This window comes from Chelon labrosus (genome assembly GCF_963514085.1).
Source record: "Chelon labrosus genome assembly, chromosome: 22".
NCBI classification, from domain to species: domain Eukaryota; kingdom Metazoa; phylum Chordata; class Actinopteri; order Mugiliformes; family Mugilidae; genus Chelon; species Chelon labrosus.
In genome coordinates this window covers 23,472,749-23,491,145 of record NC_140355.1, presented here as the reverse complement: position 1 = coordinate 23,491,145, position 18,397 = coordinate 23,472,749, and the positions used below count along the sequence as shown (strand labels likewise).

At 43.1% G+C, this 18,397-nt stretch overlaps 2 protein-coding genes across 3 annotated transcripts; one reads left to right on the top strand and one right to left on the bottom strand.

Annotated features, from left to right (window-relative positions):
* Positions 1-103: 103 nt before the first annotated feature.
* dmtn (dematin actin binding protein) lies at positions 104-11,350 on the bottom strand. 2 transcript variants are annotated; one of them, XM_084572239.1, is made up of 15 exons: positions 11,155-11,350; positions 8,893-8,937; positions 8,035-8,112; positions 7,806-7,949; positions 7,445-7,489; positions 6,285-6,393; positions 6,127-6,171; positions 5,924-6,055; positions 5,743-5,840; positions 4,963-5,068; positions 4,835-4,884; positions 4,677-4,722; positions 3,946-4,037; positions 2,895-2,975; positions 104-2,196 (listed from the first exon to the last, which is right to left on the bottom strand). In XM_084572239.1, exons 2-15 carry the CDS (start codon positions 8,899-8,901, stop codon positions 2,083-2,085), a joined length of 1,149 nt encoding a protein of 382 aa, XP_084428365.1. In that variant the 5' UTR covers positions 8,902-8,937; positions 11,155-11,350; the 3' UTR covers positions 104-2,082. The 2 variants fall into 2 exon arrangements, 1 of the variants encoding a protein (XP_084428365.1); XR_014699737.1 differs by lacking the exon at positions 104-2,196 and having other exon boundaries at positions 2,910-2,975; positions 3,946-4,011.
* Positions 11,351-12,598: 1,248 nt separating this feature from the next.
* On the top strand, positions 12,599-18,197 carry pbdc1 (polysaccharide biosynthesis domain containing 1). The gene is made up of 6 exons (XM_084571779.1): positions 12,599-12,638; positions 13,272-13,337; positions 13,416-13,475; positions 17,392-17,532; positions 17,670-17,781; positions 17,866-18,197. Exons 1-6 carry the CDS (start codon positions 12,609-12,611, stop codon positions 17,955-17,957), a joined length of 501 nt encoding a protein of 166 aa, XP_084427905.1. The 5' UTR covers positions 12,599-12,608; the 3' UTR covers positions 17,958-18,197.
* The last annotated feature ends 200 nt before the right edge of the window (positions 18,198-18,397 follow it).

Sequence of the window (18,397 nt, the reverse complement as noted above, 5' to 3'; positions counted from 1 at the left end):
AGCGTCTCTGTCTCAATGCTGCTCAAGGACGGACGCCGCGCCGCCGGCCAATCAGAGGCCGGCGTGGGAGTCGCTGCTTTGTGCCGGCGCCATTAGACACGTGGCCTTTATGTGGAGGAGCACTGGTTCCCTAGCAACAAGAACCCTCCTCATCATCACCTGCAGCTGAAGAGGTTCAGAGGAAACGAAACGTGATTCAAGAAGTTCAGCAGAGACGACGAACGAGACGATTAGAAGAGACACTGAAAGACGTCCTTCAGTGTCTCTTGCGTCTCTTTGTTGTCTTCTGTGGTTTCTATTGTCCTGTCTCTTCGTGGTTGTTTGTGTCTTTGGAGTAATCTTGTGTCTTTCTGTCTTTTTATTTGTGTCTTCATGGTTGTTTGTGTCTCTGCTGGTGTCTTTCTGGTCAAAGCCCGTCTCCTTTCTCTTGTTTTGCGTCTTTCATTTTGTCTACCTATTGGTCTGTTGCTGTCTCTGTTATCGTCTCGTGTGTCCTTGTGCTTGTCTTTTCATCTCTGTGGTCACTTCCTGTCTCTGTGGTAGTCTTGTGTCTCCGCTGGCATCTTGTTTTGTCTCAAGTTTCTGCAGCTGAATCAAACCGTCCGTCCAGAGGGTTGAAGACAAAAGACGACAAGACATTTCTCAGCGTTTTATTTGACTTGTACAACAGAAACAGGACGGAGACATGGATGTGACTGATGTCCTACCTCAGGGTCCAGGACAGGCGCTACATGTTGATCTTATTCAGATTAAAGCCAGGACGTAAAAAACTGTCCAACACAGAATATTATCAAAGTAAATCTTCACAGACTGATGCAGTAAATAAATAAAAAGCTCCGCGTAATAAATAGACTCAACATCAGCTGTTAGTGAGTGAACGTCTCAGAGGACGGGACATGATCAGAGTCAACGGTCGTCTTCAGGTTGATCTGGACGTAGTTTAAATCAGTTCAGTGATGAGACGGCGCCCTCTGCTGTTGATCAGATGTTAAGACTTTAAAACAGTTTAAATGAGTAAAATATGTTTTTAATATAATTAAATGTGATTCTTCTATGAATCCATGAATCATTACCGTGTTATTAATCATTAAATATTATAATATATGTTTAAACATTAAACAGACAAATGTAAAAGTTTAAAGTTCTGACTTTAAAATCATTTTTATTAGTCTGTTCTTTAACTCAGGAGATAAAACTCAGAACTGTGATTTAAGACTTTATTATACTTTTGGTTTGACCCTGTGAGGCTCCTGTAGAAACTAAGTGATCTGATTGGTCGTTGGTTGATTTGACTATAAGGCCAAGACGGAAATGAAGCTAAAAATATGACGGATGTAGACGCCATCTTGTGTTGGGGACATGTGACGTCATATCTGACCAAGGGCCCACACAGCTGATTAGATATGTAGCTAGATATGTAGCTAATTAGCTACATTAGATATGTAGCTAGTTAGCTACATTAGATAGGTAGCTAATTAGCTACATTAGATAGGTAGCTAATTAGCTACATTAGATAGGTAGCTAGTTAGTTACATTAGATAGGTAGCTAATTAGCTACATTAGATAGGTAGCTAGTTAGCTACATTAGCTAGGTAGCTAGTTAGCTAAACGACCAGCTTGACAAGACCAGAAAACCTGAGTTTAAGTCTGAAGCTAACCGCTAACGTCTGTTCATGATGACGAGCTCTGGAGGTTTAACTGTGATGATGATGATGATGATGAAGATGATGATGATGAAGATGATGGGACACACAATAACGGTTTGCAAGCAGGTGTGATTATAAGTGCAGCACAGGTAATATGGATGAGTGTCAGTGCATCAGTGAAGGTAAAGAGTTAATGAGGACCATCCTGATTGGTCAGATCCACGCTGGGGGGGTTGGGGGGGTTGGGGGGGGGGGGGGGGGGGCACATCCAGGTTTTGGTTAGTTAGATGGAGGACTGATGTGGGCGTGGGCTAACGGGACGAATCTGTGTTGATATCTGAAGTCATGGCCTGGTTATTTCTCCTCCTCTTCCTCCTTTCAAAGCTTCATCAAGTGTTTTTATTTTGTATTTTTTGGGGGACGAGGTCACTTCCTGTTAGAAAAGTGAAGCTTTCTTCTTGAGTTCGTTTCGTCTCCAGAGCGAGAGGCGGTCGAACTCGGCCATGGGCATCCCGAACACCTGCTGGAAGTCCTCTGGAGCCAGATGCCTCTGAGAGGAGAACAAATACACAACGTTAAACACCAATCAGAGACGTTTAAACTGATCACATGACCTGGATGACTACTGCTACTATACTGTCCATCACAACATTAAGCCCCGCCCCTGCACGATCTGATTGGTCCGTCAGATATTTGATCAGTTCCCAACAGAGAGACTCCAGAACAACGTTCTACTAATTTAGTGAACACATGAATGAAGGAGGGACAGAAAATTCAAGAAAACATTTTACTGGATACCAAATTAGTACACGCCCCCCAGTGCAGGATGAGTCATCAACATTGTTCTGTGATTTCTAGAAAATGACAAATTTAAGACGACCTTAAAAATGACTTTTTAGTTTTTCAGATAATGACGTAAAGGTGACGGACGGTTCAACATACGTCACTACGTCTGAGTTCAGGAGGAGAAATTTAACGTATTATTCTTTTACTAAATATTTTAACAACAATCTGAAATTTATTAAGAAAAATAAAATGCTCATTAGTACTGGCCTCAGTGTTAAGTTATGTCCTCTACTCTAAACACAGCGCCCTCTAGTGGACACATCAGGAACAGCAGCTACTTTCACTGAGGTAAATTGCAGTTAAAGTCTTTTTTTGTAATTTTCACACTTTGTTGGTTTCAGACCGTGAGCCATAAGTTTGAATAATCAGCTGATCAAACACGGCATCACTTCCTGTACCAACCTCCAGCCGAGTGCGGTCGACTCCCGGCGGCAGCTTACAGCGCCCTCTATGGGTCACAATCAGAGCTTCATATGGATAGATCTGAGAAGGAAACATCATCATCATCATCATCATCATCACTGCAGTAAAAACATAGAATCATCATTTTACTGAAGTGTATTTAAATGTTCCTCAAGGATCTAGTGATGAGTAAAATGAGTGAAGCATCAATCAGCTGATTGATGTGATCACAGAGAGAAACGATCACAAGATTTGTTAAAAAAAAAAAATAATTTAATTATTTACACTCAGGTCCAGATAATTTAATTAAATCTGGAGATGTGACAGAAATAAGAAATGAATTTATCAGAGATTCATGTGTTTTAGAAGAATTTCATTGGTTTTTATGCAAACAGCTGATTTTTAAACCTAAATAAATTTAGTTTTAAACAAATCTTTGAGTTAATTCAGGACCTGAAGTCTGAGCTGAATGAAGCTACAGACACAAATGATCTGATGAGTTTGGTTCTGGTGGATTTAAATGATCAGAGCATAGACTGTATATAAATATGGACAACTATTTAACTAACTAACATGCTGGAGCCAACCACCAGGGGGAGCTCTAGTTAGTTTGGCTTCTCTTTAGAGGAGCAGTTGGTCCATCTTTCTCCAGTCTATGGATCAGACTGTTGCTCTGTGACATCCAGAGATAACAAATCTGAGACAAACTCATCTGGACTCGTTGTGTTTCTAGACGTTTCCTCCAAGTGTTCAGCTCTAGATGATGATGGAGGAGTTCTACCAGGAACGATGATCCATAGAACCATTGATTGGAGACAGGATCAGAACAGGTTCCTCCAGGTCCAGGTCCAGGTCCAGGTCCAGGTGAGTATCAGGTCATTACCAGACTCTAGTCATGTGACCTTCAGGTGATAAACCCTAAACTCTCCACCATCATTTAGAGCTGAACACTTGGAGGAAACGTCTTCTAGTCCAGATAAGTTTGGTTCATCTTATTTTCAGATCATGACCTAGATGACCTGAGAACCTCGTCTGGTCTCTGATGAATCACCTTCTGCTCCAGGATACTCGGCAGAGAGTTCCCTCGGTCCATGCGCTCCCTCCGAGCTTCACCGTTCTGCACAGAGACATTTAAATCAGAGTCTGGACCAAAGACAGTTCCACCTGGAGAACATGGAGACCGTCACGGAGAAGGTGATGGATGAACTGAGACATGCATGTGTTCACACAGAGATCTGGTCTAGAGATTCAGAGATTCTGTTTAAAATGATTCATGTTTCCTGATCTGTTTAATGAATCTCTACAACAGAGGAGGAAAGCTAGACGTCAGCAGGACACAGAGACCTGGTTCAGACCAAACCCCCTCCATCCTGATCTGGTCTCTAGTGGCGCTGCTGATTTACAGACACACAACTGAGATCAGATCTCAAGTGCTGGCTGTGGAGACACATTTAGATTAAGACCAGGTAGATGGACAGGTGAGACCAGGTGAGACCAGGTGAGACCAGGTGTTGATGTTAAAGGTCTGAACGAGGTCAAAGGTCACATTAACAGAAACACAGCGAGCCAGACGATAGAAATGGTCAGAACACAGAGAAGAAGAAGACGTTTACCTGAGCAGCTGTAAAACAGAAACATGATGAATCATTAGAGATAAATCAGATCATCTCTGTTCTCGTCACATTAAATGTGTTCATTCATCATTAAACGTCTAAAAGGATCTAACATCTGATTCTTTCTCATTGGTTCGTTGACGCTGCAGTAGAAACAAACGAGTCGTACCTGCTCGACCTTTGTCTCCATCTGTGGAGAACTCAGCTGACTGCATCTGAAACAACAGGACACGGGATTAGAACCCAACACTTGAGACTCAGACTCATTTAAACCTCAGCTCCTCATAGTTCAGGTCCAGCAGCTCAGTCACGTCTTTAAAGACTCACTCTGGTCAGCGCCGAGCGTGACGGAGACTTGGAAGCACTCGCTGACAGACCTGAAAGAGGAAGACAGATTCATGAGGTCAGACCTGAACGCTGCAGACGCCTGGTTCTGGTTCTGGTTCTGGTCTTACTGCCGTGCATGTGGGTTCTGTCTGGAAGAGACTGTGTCTTCCTCCGGAAGTGGACGGCTTTCTCCTTCTCCTCCTTCAGGATCAGACGTCCCAGGTTGGACTTGATCTGATCAGCAGAGACAAACAGGAAGAAGCTCAGAGCAGATGGTCAACGTCCTGAGGTAAGAGACGGCTTCACGTCACAGGAGAACAAGAACATAAATGATCAGATGGCTGGTTTATGTGTCTGGAAACATTTAAATAAATATAAAACAGCAAAACATGAAACTTTAACTTAATACTGAACGAATCAGACCTGGTATCACTGATTGATGGAGTTTAACGTCAGAAAATAATGATAAATGAACAAGATTTACTAAATGAAACCGTTGGTGTTGGGAAGCATCAACCCCACTAATGTTCATGTCCAGCGGTGGCGCCCTCTAGTGGTTGGAGGTAAATATGAGTGGAACAAAACAGGAAGTCATGTGATACGGGACAAACTCTGGACTTGTGTTCAGAGTACTTTGGATGAAATGCATATTTATATTATTATATAAGTTAAATCTGTCTTGTAGCATTTCATTACGTCAGATCAAATCATTTAAAGATGTTTTAACATCATAAATTTGTCATTTTCAAAGAAAACAGTAAATTAGACGTCGTTTGAAAAGAACTCATAATTCAAACTGTAAATGACTTTAAGACACATCATGATCTGGATCAGTCACTAGACTCAGTGTGATCTGATTGGCCGGTGGATTTTAAGGCGTAGTTTTACTTCCTGTCTGATTCTCAAACCTTCTCCAGCTCCTGCTCCTGCAGCGTCTTCGCCTCCTCCGTCAGATCCTCAAACTCGTCTTCCTCCTCCAGCTTCTTCTTCTTCCTCCACTCGATCTCTGCAAGAGTCGGGCCTGAGAGTTAACGAGCTACCTGTCTGAGCGCTGGTCACCTGTACGGCTCATTAACGAGGGGGCGTTACCCATGGCGGCCAGCGAGGGTGGGCAGGGCCAGTACTCCGTCTCGATCTTGGAGGGCTGGTTGGGGTCCGGCGGCTGAGCTGCCGGGAACTTTGCCGATTGGACGACGCCGCGGCCCTCAGCGGGTTTACCGTCTGGAGAGAAGAAGAAGAAGATGAAGGAGGAGGAAGAGAGAGAGGAGCTGAGAGGAGGAACCAGAGCTCACCTTGTTTATAGATGGGAGGCTTCCTGTAGATGTTGGTCCCGTTATCTGAGAAACACAAAGAGCTAGAGTCATTAATGGACCTGATTATTAATGGAAGATATGTTTACGTCAGGTTTATTAATCTGTCTGGGAATAAATCATCGGTTGCCGACGGTTACCAGGCCGGTGGAAGTGCTGCAGGCTGGTGCTGATCTTTCGTTCGGCCTGTAGTTGCACCATTGATCCTCCAGGGGAGCCGCTGTCACTCTCTGCCCTGCGCCCCTTCACCTGAACCACAAACAGAGGTTAACCTTTGACCCCCTGACCTGACAGGGAGGGGTCAGTCTGTGATGGATGGGGTCAAATGTGGTTCATGTTCCTCTGAGGAGGAACTCTGACGACCAAACACCTGCTGCTAATGTTAGCCTGCTAGCACGCTAAGCTAAAGGTTAAAACCATAGACTGTATTTGTCATGTATTTTAGTGTTTTAGTTTGGCCCAAGTCCCGCCCACTAACATGGAGGGGGTGGAGCTTATGACCTATACTGCAGCCAGACACCAGGGGGAGCTCTACTTGATTTGGCTTCACTTTAGAGGAGCTGCTCCTCCGTCTCCATCTTTATAGTGTCTGTGGTAAAACATTACACCTAGCGTACGTTAGCCTTTAACTGAAGATGCTTTTTATTATCATGATGATTTCTATCTTTTTCTTCTTCTATCGTCTCGTTTAGAGTTTGAACCTGATAAAATAAACGTGTAAAGTTTCCTCAGGAGGTGAATGAGATTCTCCAGTTGATGTGAAGCAGCTGCTGTGAACAGAGACGCCGTCTGTTCTTCTCAACGCTCTGAGCACAAAGCAGCGATTGAAGCTGAAGAAGACGAGAAGATGAAGAGTCGGTCGCAGCTTTGTGTTTCTAAAAGTCGAGGTCGTGACCTGACGGTGACGGAGTGGAACATTTCTGACGGGTCAGTCGGAGGTTCATCTGAGGGACGACGTTATCTGAACACTGACTCAGTTTTAATGAGGATTATTTATCAGAAACATTATGACTGGATTAATAAACTTTATTCATTTAGTTCCTCTGTAGTTCATGTCACAATAAAGTCTAAAGTTACTGGGACATTAGAGTGTTAGTCTACTAGTTTTATATTTCTTTCTTTTTATTTCTTTATTATAGTTATTAGTCAGGGAGACATATAAAGTAAGAACTGCATTATATAGTTAAACCAGTTTTTATTGAGGATGTGACAGGAAACATGTTGAATATGAATATATAATTATAAACAGTCTAAACAGTAGATATGAATGAGACGTTAGATTAAAAGCAGCATGTCTTACCTCAGGAGACCTGGTAGGAGACGTGGCGGGAGGAGACATAGACCGCTGCAGACAAACATCAGGTTATTCATTATTATTCATCTCACAATCAGCTGTTCAAAAACACAACATTCATCTGCTGACCTCTTTAATCCTCCATCATTACAATGTTTAGCTTAACGGAGGCTAGCTTTAGCTACCCATTAGGTAGCTAAAGCATTAGTTAGCTTAACGGAGGCTAGCAGCAACTATTCATTAGTTAGCTACGTTTAGCTTAAAGTCTGACCGTGTTAAAGGTGAACAGCTTTATGTGATCTATGATATATGTTTATTATAGTTATTACATGTAGCATGTGTAACCCGTGTACCCGTGTGCGTGTACCTCTCTGCGTGGTGGGTCGAGGGGGGAGAAGCTCAGGTGTGGTTGGTAGGTCATGAGGTCAGGTCTCTCTACCTGGAGGATGGCTTTGTCTTTGGGCAGAGCGGCCAGGTCTCTGTAGCCGACCACCTGGTCGTTGACTCGGGCCTGAAGACAGGAAGTAGTCACGTCCTTTACAGGAAGAAGACTTTACAACAGTTTGTCTTAAAATGAACCTTGACCCTGACTTTACCGTGATGCCGGTGGCCGGGGAGCCAGGAGTGCTGGGGCCCCTGGAAGAGGGCAGGACCGGAGTTACCCGTCCCTCCACCTGAGACACGAGACACGTTTAGAGGTTATTACAACCAGAGAATTTAGACGAGAAGATCAAGATCACTACAAAGGTTTAGTTAGGAACTTTATCTGGAGTCTCTGTTGGGAACTGATTCTGCTCCAGTAAAGATCTGCTGGGCCAATCAGATCGTGTGGGGGCGGGGCTTAGTCGATAGAAGAGTAACAGTAGTCATACATGTCATGATCTACAAACCATCTTCACACAGCGTTTCCCTCCATCAGCTGATTACCTCCTACATATAACATGTATGTTAGTGTACATGTTTGACCTGTGTGTGTCTACATGTACCATGTATGTCAGTGTACATGTTTGACCTGTGCGTGTGTGTCTACATATAACATGTATGTTAGTGTACATGTTTGACCTGTGTGTGTGTGTCTACATGTACCATGTATGTCAGTGTACATGTTTGACCTGTGCGTGTGTGTCTACATATAACATGTATGTTAGTGTACATGTTTGACCTGTGTGTGTGTGTCTACATGTACCATGTATGTCAGTGTACATGTTTGACCTGTGTGTGTGTGTCTACATATAACATGTATGTTAGTGTACATGTTTGACCTGTGTGTGTCTACATGTACCATGTATGTCAGTGTACATGTTTGACCTGTGCGTGTGTGTCTACATATAACATGTATGTTAGTGTACATGTTTGACCTGTGTGTGTCTACATGTACCATGTATGTCAGTGTACATGTTTGACCTGTGTGTGTGTCTACATGTACCATGTGTGTCAGTGTAATGACAGTCTACCTTCTGCATGCTGCAGACGTCCGTCCTCCTGTTGGTTTGAAGCAGCTGCAGAGAAACAAGCAGAGAGAACGAGTCATTGACTAAATGGATATAAAATCCATTACATGACGCAGCGTCTCACTGAGTGAATGAGTGAATGAGTGAATGACATCATCTGGATCCTGAGGACAAAGGAAAGACCACGTCTAGTTCCTGGACCTGCAGCGTTTGTTGGGGCTGTGTTCAGCAGCGGATGCATCTGGACGTTTAGTGTTTTAATTACAGATAAAATCAAATCAGTAGAATTATAAACGAAAGTAAAAGTAAAGATTAAAGATTAAAGATCCTGTAACGAACCAAACTGATCTGGAACCAGACGTGATTCTGTTTTTCAGCCTCGACACAAACGAAACCAAGAGATTCTGTCTGAGCAGCATTTAAATAACGTTAAAATAACATTTTAATTAATGTAGTTAACGTAATAAATGTCGTGTGAGGCTGCAGTGATGATTGTGATCCGTTGATCCAGTAAAGTTCTGCTGGTTCCAGACGTTTGTTCAGATCTGATCGACACTAATCGAGGGTTAGATGTCAGACTGTCCCGTCTCTCAGGGAGGATGGACGAGATGAGGAGAGTAAAACAAGCCAGAGTCAGATTGATGTTATCTGAGCCTCCTCGAGGGACGGGGGTGAGGAGAGTGGGAGGAAGGGGGAGAAAGGGGGGAGAAGGGGGGAGAAGGGGGAGGTGTAATCCTGCTGACAGGAAACACACCTTGTCTCCAAACAGCATGAGGCCCGTCTACTGAGGATATCCTCCCTCGAAAGACTTCCAGTGACCCCCGTCGTCTTTCATCTGGTCCTCCCCCTCCCTCCCTTCTCCTCCCCCTCCCTCCCTTCTCCTCCCTCCTGTTTATCAGCCGGTCCAGCCGGAGCCGACGCCCAGCCGGCCCTCGACGGTTGCTGCTGTGGTTACCCTCCTCCCTCCAGAGAACCAACCGCTCGCTGCCTCCCTCCCTCCCTCATCACATCTGTCCTCGGCTGAACTCTCTACACCTTCACAACAGATCCACCTGTTAGCCTAGCTTAGCTTAGCTTAGCTTAGCATGAACAATGTGGACCCAGAGAAACTGGTCAAATCAACCTGTCCTGCAGCAGATCAGGACGTCAGGACAGGAGCCAGCGTCTGTCCCTCTATAGCTGGTGTCTCATTGTAGTCGCTTTGTGTCTCTTTGCATCTTTGTAGTAGTTGTGCGTCTATCTTTGTGTCTTTGTGTAGCTGGTTAATGTCTCTTTGCATCTGTCTCTTAGTTTTTAGTTGTGTCTGCTGTTCCATCACGTCATCATGTTGTGTCTCTTTCTAGTCGTGTCTCTTTGCATCTTTTTCTTATGAGTCTCTGGAGTTTGTGTCTCAGGTCTTTGTCAGATGTTGGTCGTGTGTCTTTGAGTCTTTGAGTCTCTGTAGTTGTTGTGTTGCATCTCATTGGTCATTAATTGTCTCTTTGCATCCGTGTGTAGCTCTGAGTCTCTGTGTAGCTGTTGTTGTGTATCTTTGTGTCTTTGTGTGTCTTCTGGTCAGTTGTGTAGTTGTGTGTCAGACTACAAACAGGAAGTAGAGCGTAGTACTTCAGAGTAAAAGCTCTGATTAATGACAGCTTTTAGCTGCTGGACTCCATTAGTGGAACCACACACACATTTAAACACACACACAGCAGCAGCCAATCAGAGGACAGAGCTGGTGGTCAGCTGATCACTGATCATTAAACTAATGGATTCATACTTTTCTACAGAAACCAGTTTAAACTTTATAAAAACAAACAGACGACAGGATTTAAACTTTAAATCGACGCTTGAAGCTCAAACATCTGATCAAACAATAATCAGCTGTTCTCTCATCAATAATCAGCTGTTCTCTCATCAATAATCAGCTGTTCCATCATCTGATCAGATTATTAATCATCATCATTAAACATGTTCCTCCATCTTCTCTGAGCAAAGACTCATCTGAACCTTTAATGGAATAAAGAGAAACAACATGAAATAATGAAATAAATAAAACTGATCTGAGACACGATGAGACCTCTGACAGTAATAATAATAATAATAATAATAATAATAATAATGAGCCTCATTGAAACGCTCGGTCGACGCTGAAGCTGCAGGTCATGTGGCCTAGAGGATGAAGAGGAGGATGAGGAGGGAAAGTGCGTCTGCGGCGACGCGATAAAAACAGAAAAATCATCATTAAAGAGGAGAAGAAGGAGGAGAAGAAGGAGAAGCTCGTACCTCCAGACAGCGAAGGAGAAACCAGGAGGAGATCAGGGAGAAGCATCCAGGAGAAGAAGAGACGCTCCTATAGCTGCTCAGAGAGGAGGAGGAGGAGGAGGAGGAGGAAGGGTGGAGGAGGAAGAGGAGGGCGGCTGCAGCCTGCTTCAAAAGCCCGGACTGGAGGCTGGTGTGACCCCCGGAGGAGGAGGAGGAGGAGGAGACCGTCTTCCTGTTGCTCAGCGGGTTGGTCCACTGTGAGACAGGAGGAGGGGACACTGCGTCCTCTACCTTCAGAAACATCTACAGCTCATTTATTAATGTCTGAAAACACACCTGCTCTGGATCAACATGGAGACGAGCCTCGCTATGGAGGCCAAAGGCAGCCAATAAAAACTACATTTATATAAATATAAATATAAATATAAATATGTTCAAGATAGGTTTGTTTTCTACATTATTTATGACAAAAATATTTTATTATTAATTTATATTTTCTGTTTGTATGTGATTTTAATTTGCAGCTGAAACCATCACCACACTGATAAATGAATTAAAGTCATGATTAAAAATAATAACAATAAAAAAAAAAAATTAAATAAGATGACTTAAATGTTATAGTTATATTTATTATTTTATTAAATTTAAAATGAAGTTTCCTTTTCTAATTATTTTATTTTCACCAGACTGTATTATCTTATCTTCTGGTATTATCACTGAAAACTGTTTTAAGCTACAGTTCAGTTTAAACGTAATTAATTTAAAACAGTTTTAGAAATAAAAATGTTTTGGAGACAAACTGGAGGAAGGTGAGGTTCATACTGTGGCCACTAGGGGGCAGAATTAATTACATCTTGTTTTACTCTTTGATTCCTTCATTAAAATAGATAAAACACTTAAAACACATTTAAGTCAATGTTAAGTTTTTTATGTTCAATATTTAAAACATATTTTAAGCCACATATTTTTTTTCCAACAACTTTATTAGAACACGTCACAAAGAATAAATTCTGAATAAGAGTTTTTAGATTCATAGAAAACTTTATGTAAATGTTTCAGTTTGATGTCGTGAAATAAGAAGAAATAATATTTAGTTGATAAAACTAAAAGATCGATGAGTCGTTTTTAAAACGTGACACTGGCCCTTTAATACATGTGACGTCACGTGGTGTCAAAGTTGACAGAGGTTTTAACAAACAGGATGTCTCACTCTGTTTGTTCACGAGACCGTTAACGGTCGGTTAAATATCTTTTACAGTCAGATGAAGGTGGACGGTGTCCCGCGAGGCCGGAGACGTTATGTTGTTGTAATATCTGAAATATATTAATTAAAAATATATCATTAATATGTAAATGTTTTATTACTTCCGTGTTTGGGAGAGGAAATACAAAGCGCATGCGTGCAGTTTAAGTGATCCATTTTTAAATGTGTAGTGGTTCATCTTCCTCTTTTAGACGATCTTTGTTCTGGAAAAATGGCGTCGGAGGAGATTCTCTCTGCTCTGGTAGGACTCTAACAACAAACCGTCACAGTTCTGTTCGTTCTGTGTCAGGGTTCTGTGTCTGAGCTGCTTCAGGAGAACCTCTGAACCGAGACAGAGACAGAAACAGAGACAGAGACAGAGACACGAAGCAGCGCGGCGGTTAGCAGCACGATGCTAATGCTAACGATAGCCGAGGAGAGCGCACGTGTCAGAGACAAACAGTGAAATGTGACGCGTCCCATCAAAGAGCAGCTCTGACTGATTAGCATCGTTAGCATCGTTAGCTCCGCTTACTTTGATTTAATCTGGAAGTTTGATTGACAGCAGGAAGGTTAACGTTTAATAGTTTAATATTTAAAGATGTTTCCATGGAGACAGATTCACTTTAAACATCAGTATCTGAGTCCAGTCAGTTATGAGCTGATGGGGGGGGGGGGGCAGGCACTAACGGGCTTTATTCATCCAGGGGCCTCGGGGGTCAGTGGCCCTTGGCCCTATATATAAATATAATCTATATATTTATCATGATCATGATTCAAACATTTATTAAAGGTTTAAACTTTATTAAATGTTTTAACGCAGTGATCTCAGTGACACTAAACCCTCTGAGCCTGTTCATTCTTCTCTCATTAATGTTTACATGTTTGTTCTCAGGGGGTGGGCGGAGCCTCAGCTGCTGCACATGCGCTGTCTCTTCCAGCTGACTCTTATGGTAATAATGTAAGTGAACATGTTTAGTCTTCATCATCTTCATCATCTTCATGGTTTTCCTCTAAATGATCACGTTTGTGTTTTCAGCCTCAGCTGGAGGCGATGTGGGCGATGAAGGCCTTCAACCACGCAGAGGTCTACTTCAACGTGAGACATCATCATTTATACGTTGACATCAGCTGATATTTATTTATTTATTTATTTATTTATGTATCCAGTAGAAACACATGAATTCAAACTACAAAAGAGCTGCTTCATGTTTGTTGGATCAGTTCTGATCTTTAATGTTGACGCCTAGAGACACTGATCATTGTGATGTCATTGTGTCCACGTTGTGATGTCGTTGTGATGTTGTTGTGATGTCGTTGTGATGTCATTGTGATGTCATTGTGATGTCATTGTGTCCACGTTGTGATGTCATTGTGATGTCGTTGTGATGTCATTGTGTCCACGTTGTGATGTCGTTGTGATGTTGTTGTGATGTCATTGTGTCCTCGTTGTGATGTCGTTGTGATGTCATTGTGATGTCATTGTGTCCACGTTGTGATGTTGTGATGTCGTTGTGATGTCATTGTGTCCACGTTGTGATGTCGTTGTGATGTCGTTGTGATGTCATTGTGTCCTCGTTGTGATGTCATTGTGATGTCATTGTGTCCACGTTGTGATGTCGTTGTGATGTCATTGTGATGTCATTGTGTCCACGTTGTGATGTCGTTGTGATGTCGTTGTGATGTCATTGTGTCCTCGTTGTGATGTCATTGTGATGTCATTGTGTCCACGTTGTGATGTCATTGTGTCCACGTTGTGATGTCATTGTGATGTCGTTGTGATGTTGTTGTGATGCCATTGTGATGTCATTGTGATGTCATTGTGTCCACGTTGTGATGTCATTGTGATGTCATTGTGATGTCATTGTGTCCTCGTTGTGATGTCGTTGTGATGTCATTGTGATGTCATTGTGTCCACGTTGTGATGTCGTTGTGATGTCGTTGTGATGTCATTGTGTCCTCGTTGTGATGTCATTGTGTCCACGTTGTGATGTCATTGTGTCCACGTTGTGATGTCGTTGTGATGTCATCGTGTCCACGTTGTGATGTCGTTGTGATGTCATCATGTCCTCGTTGTGATGTCATTGTGATGTCGTTGTGTCCTCGTTGTGATGTCATCGTGTCCTCGTTGTGATGTCATTGTGATGTCATTGTGTCCTTGTTGTGATATCATTGTGATGTCATTGTGTCCACGTTGTGATGTCGTTGTGATGTCATTGTGATGTCATTGTGTCCACGTTGTGATGTCATTGTGATGTTGTGATGTCATTCTGTCCTCGTTGTGATGTCATTGTGATGTCATTATGATGTCATTGTCCTCGTTGTGATGTCATTGTGATGTCATTGTCCTCGTTGTGATGTCATTGTGTCCTCGTTGTGATGTCACTGTGATGTCGTTGTGTCCTCGTTGTGATGTCGTTGTGATGTCGTTGTGTCCTCGTTGTGATGTCGTTGTGATGTCATTGTGTCCACGTTGTGATGTCATTGTGTCCACGTTGTGATGTCATCGTGTCCTCGTTGTGATGTCATTGTGATGTCGTCGTGTCCTCGTTGTGATGTCATTGTGATGTCATTGTGTCCTTGTTGTGATGTCATTGTGATGTCATTGTGTCCACGTTGTGATGTCATTGTGATGTCATTGTGTCCACGTTGTGATGTCGTTGTGATGTCATTGTGATGTCATTGTGTCCACGTTGTGATGTCATTGTGATGTTGTTGTGATGTCATTGTGATGTCATTCTGTCCTCGTTGTGATGTCGTTGTGATGTCATTGTGATGTTGTTGTGATGTCATTGTGTCCTCGTTGTGATGTCATTGTGATGTCATGATGTCATTGTCCTCGTTGTGATGTCATTGTGATGTCATTGTGTCCTCGTTGTGATGTCATTGTGATGTCGTCCTCGTTGTGATGTCATTGTGATGTCATTGTGTCCACGTTGTGATGTCATTGTGTCTACGTTGTGATGTCGTTGTGTCCACGTTGTGATGTCGTTGTGATGTCGTTGTGAGGTCGTTGTGATGTCATTGTGTCCTCGTTGTGATGTCATTGTGTCCTCGTTGTGATGTCATTGTGATGTCATTGTGTCCACATTGTGATGTCATTGTGATGTCATTGTGTCCACATTGTGATGTCGTTGTGTCCTCGTTGTGATGTCATTGTGTCCACGTTGTGATGTCATTGTGATGTCATTGTGTCCACGTTGTGATGTCATTGTGTCCTCGTTGTGATGTCATTGTGATGTCATTATGTCCACGTTGTGATGTCATTGTGATGTCATTGTGTCCTTGTTGTGATGTCATTGTGTCCACGTTGTGATGTCATTGTGTCCACGTTGTGATGTCATTGTGTCCTCGTTGTGATGTCATTGTGATGTCATTGTGTCCTCGTTGTGATGTCGTTGTGTCCACGTTGTGATGTCATTGTGTCCTCGTTGTGATGTCATTGTGTCCATGTTGTGATGTCGTTGTGATGTCATTGTGATGTCGTTGTGTCCTCGTTGTGATGTCATTGTGTCCTCGTTGTGATGTCATTGTGATGTCATTGTGTCCACGTTGTGATGTCATTGTGTCCACGTTGTGATGTCATTGTGATGTCATTGTGTCCTCGTTGTGATGTCATTATGTCCACGTTGTGATGTCATTGTGATGTGGTTGTGACGTCGTTGTGATGTCATTGTGATATCGTTGTGTCCTCGTTGTGACGTCGTTGTGACGTCATTGTGATGTCACTGTGTCCACGTTGTGATGTAATTGTGATGTCATTGTGATGTCATTTTGTCCTCGTTGTGATGTCATTGTGATGTCATTGTGATGTCGTTGTGTCCTCGTTGTGATGTCATTGTGTCCTCGTTCTGATGTCATTGTGATGTCATTGTGTCCTCGTTCTGATGTCATTGTGATGTCATTGTGTCCACGTTGTGATGTCGTTGTGTCCTCGTTGTGATGTCATTGTGTCCACGTTGTGATGTCGTTGTGTCCACGTTGTGATGTCGTTGTGTCCTCGTTGTGATGTCATTGTGTCCACGTTGTGATGTCATTGTGTCCTCGTTGTGATGTCGTTGTGATGTCATTGTGTCCACGTTGTGATGTCATTGTGTCCACGTTGTGATGTCATTGTGATGTCATTGTGTCCTCGTTGTGATGTCATTGTGATGTCATTATGTCCACGTTGTGATGTCATTGTGATGTGGTTGTGACGTCGTTGTGATGTCATTGTGATATCGTTGTGTCCTCGTTGTGACGTCGTTGTGACGTCACTGTGTCCACGTTGTGATGTAATTGTGATGTCATTGTGATGTCATTTTGTCCTCGTTGTGATGTCATTGTGATGTCATTGTGATGTCGTTGTGTCCTCGTTGTGATGTCATTGTGTCCTCGTTCTGATGTCATTGTGATGTCATTGTGTCCTCGTTCTGATGTCATTGTGATGTCATTGTGTCCACGTTGTGATGTCGTTGTGTCCTCGTTGTGATGTCATTGTGTCCACGTTGTGATGTCGTTGTGTCCACGTTGTGATGTCGTTGTGTCCTCGTTGTGATGTCATTGTGTCCACGTTGTGATGTCATTGTGTCCTCGTTGTGATGTCGTTGTGATGTCGTTGTGATGTCGTTGTGTCCTCGTTGTGATGTCATTGTGATGTCATTGTGTCCTCGTTGTGATGTCATTGTGATGTCATTGTGTCCTTGTTGTGATGTCATTGTGTCCACGTTGTGATGTCATTGTGTCCACGTTGTGATGTCATTGTGTCCACATTGTGATGTCATTGTGTCCTCGTTGTGATGTCATTGTGATGTCATTGTGTCCTCGTTGTGATGTCGTTGTGTCCACGTTGTGATGTCATTGTGTCCATGTTGTGATGTCGTTGTGATGTCATTGTGATGTCGTTGTGTCCTCGTTGTGATGTCATTGTGTCCACGTTGTGATGTCATTGTGTCCACGTTGTGATGTCATTGTGATGTCATTGTGTCCACGTTGTGATGTCATTGTGACATCATTGTGATGTCTTGTGTCCTCAGCTCATCTCGTCCGTTGATCCAAAGTTCCTGAAGTTGACGAAGCTCGATGACCAACTCTACTCGAGTTTCAGGGAAACGTTCAAAGATCTGGACGTGAAGCTGCTGACGACCGACGACCTGAAGTCTGACGAGGCCAAAGAGGTCGGTGACCCCAGAGGAACAGCTGATCACTTCATTAATATACACAGTATATTAGCCTGCTAGCCTCCATGCTAACAGTAGCTCCTGCTAGCCTGATGAGTCAACGTTAGCGTTAGCTGTGTGCGTTGTCTCTGCAGCGGTGGCGTTTGTTCTGTAACCAGTTTGAAGGACTGGTTGAGGACTTTAACTACGGCACTCTGCTGCGTCTGGACTGTGAGAAGGACTACACGGAGGAGAACACTATATTTGGTGAGTTCATGTTTCACATCGTTAAGAATCACGTTGTTTAAAATAAATAAAACATTAATGGAGTCTGGTCTTCACCGTCCTCAGCCACCAGAGTTCAGTTCTTCGCCATCGAGATCGCTCGCAACCGAGAAGGACTCAACGACGTGGTGTACATGTCCAAACGACAGACCAGCTAGCCTCCACCCTGAGCTCTTCATCATCATCATCATCATCATCACAGGAGTCTGATCTGTCTGAAGCAGAATCTGGTTCTGAACGTTTCTCTATGAACTCATATCTGCTTGTTTTTTTTTTTTGTATTTAAAGTTTTATCGTGCCAATCTTCATCATCATCTTCATCAGTGATTTATTTTGTAAAAATATTTGAATTTCATTTGTTTATAACAAATAAAAAGTCGTCTGCATTTTACCGCCAACTGTCTGAAGTAAGATTTTACACGACATGAACTAAGAGACGTTTCCTCCACGTGTTCAGCTCTGAACGTCTGAAGGTCACGTGACTAGAGTCTGGTGATGACCTGGACCAGGACCTGGACCTGTTTGACCCCTTGAGTGGACTGGAGACAGGATCAGAACAGGTTCCTCCAGGTCCAGGTCATGTGACCTTCAGACGTTC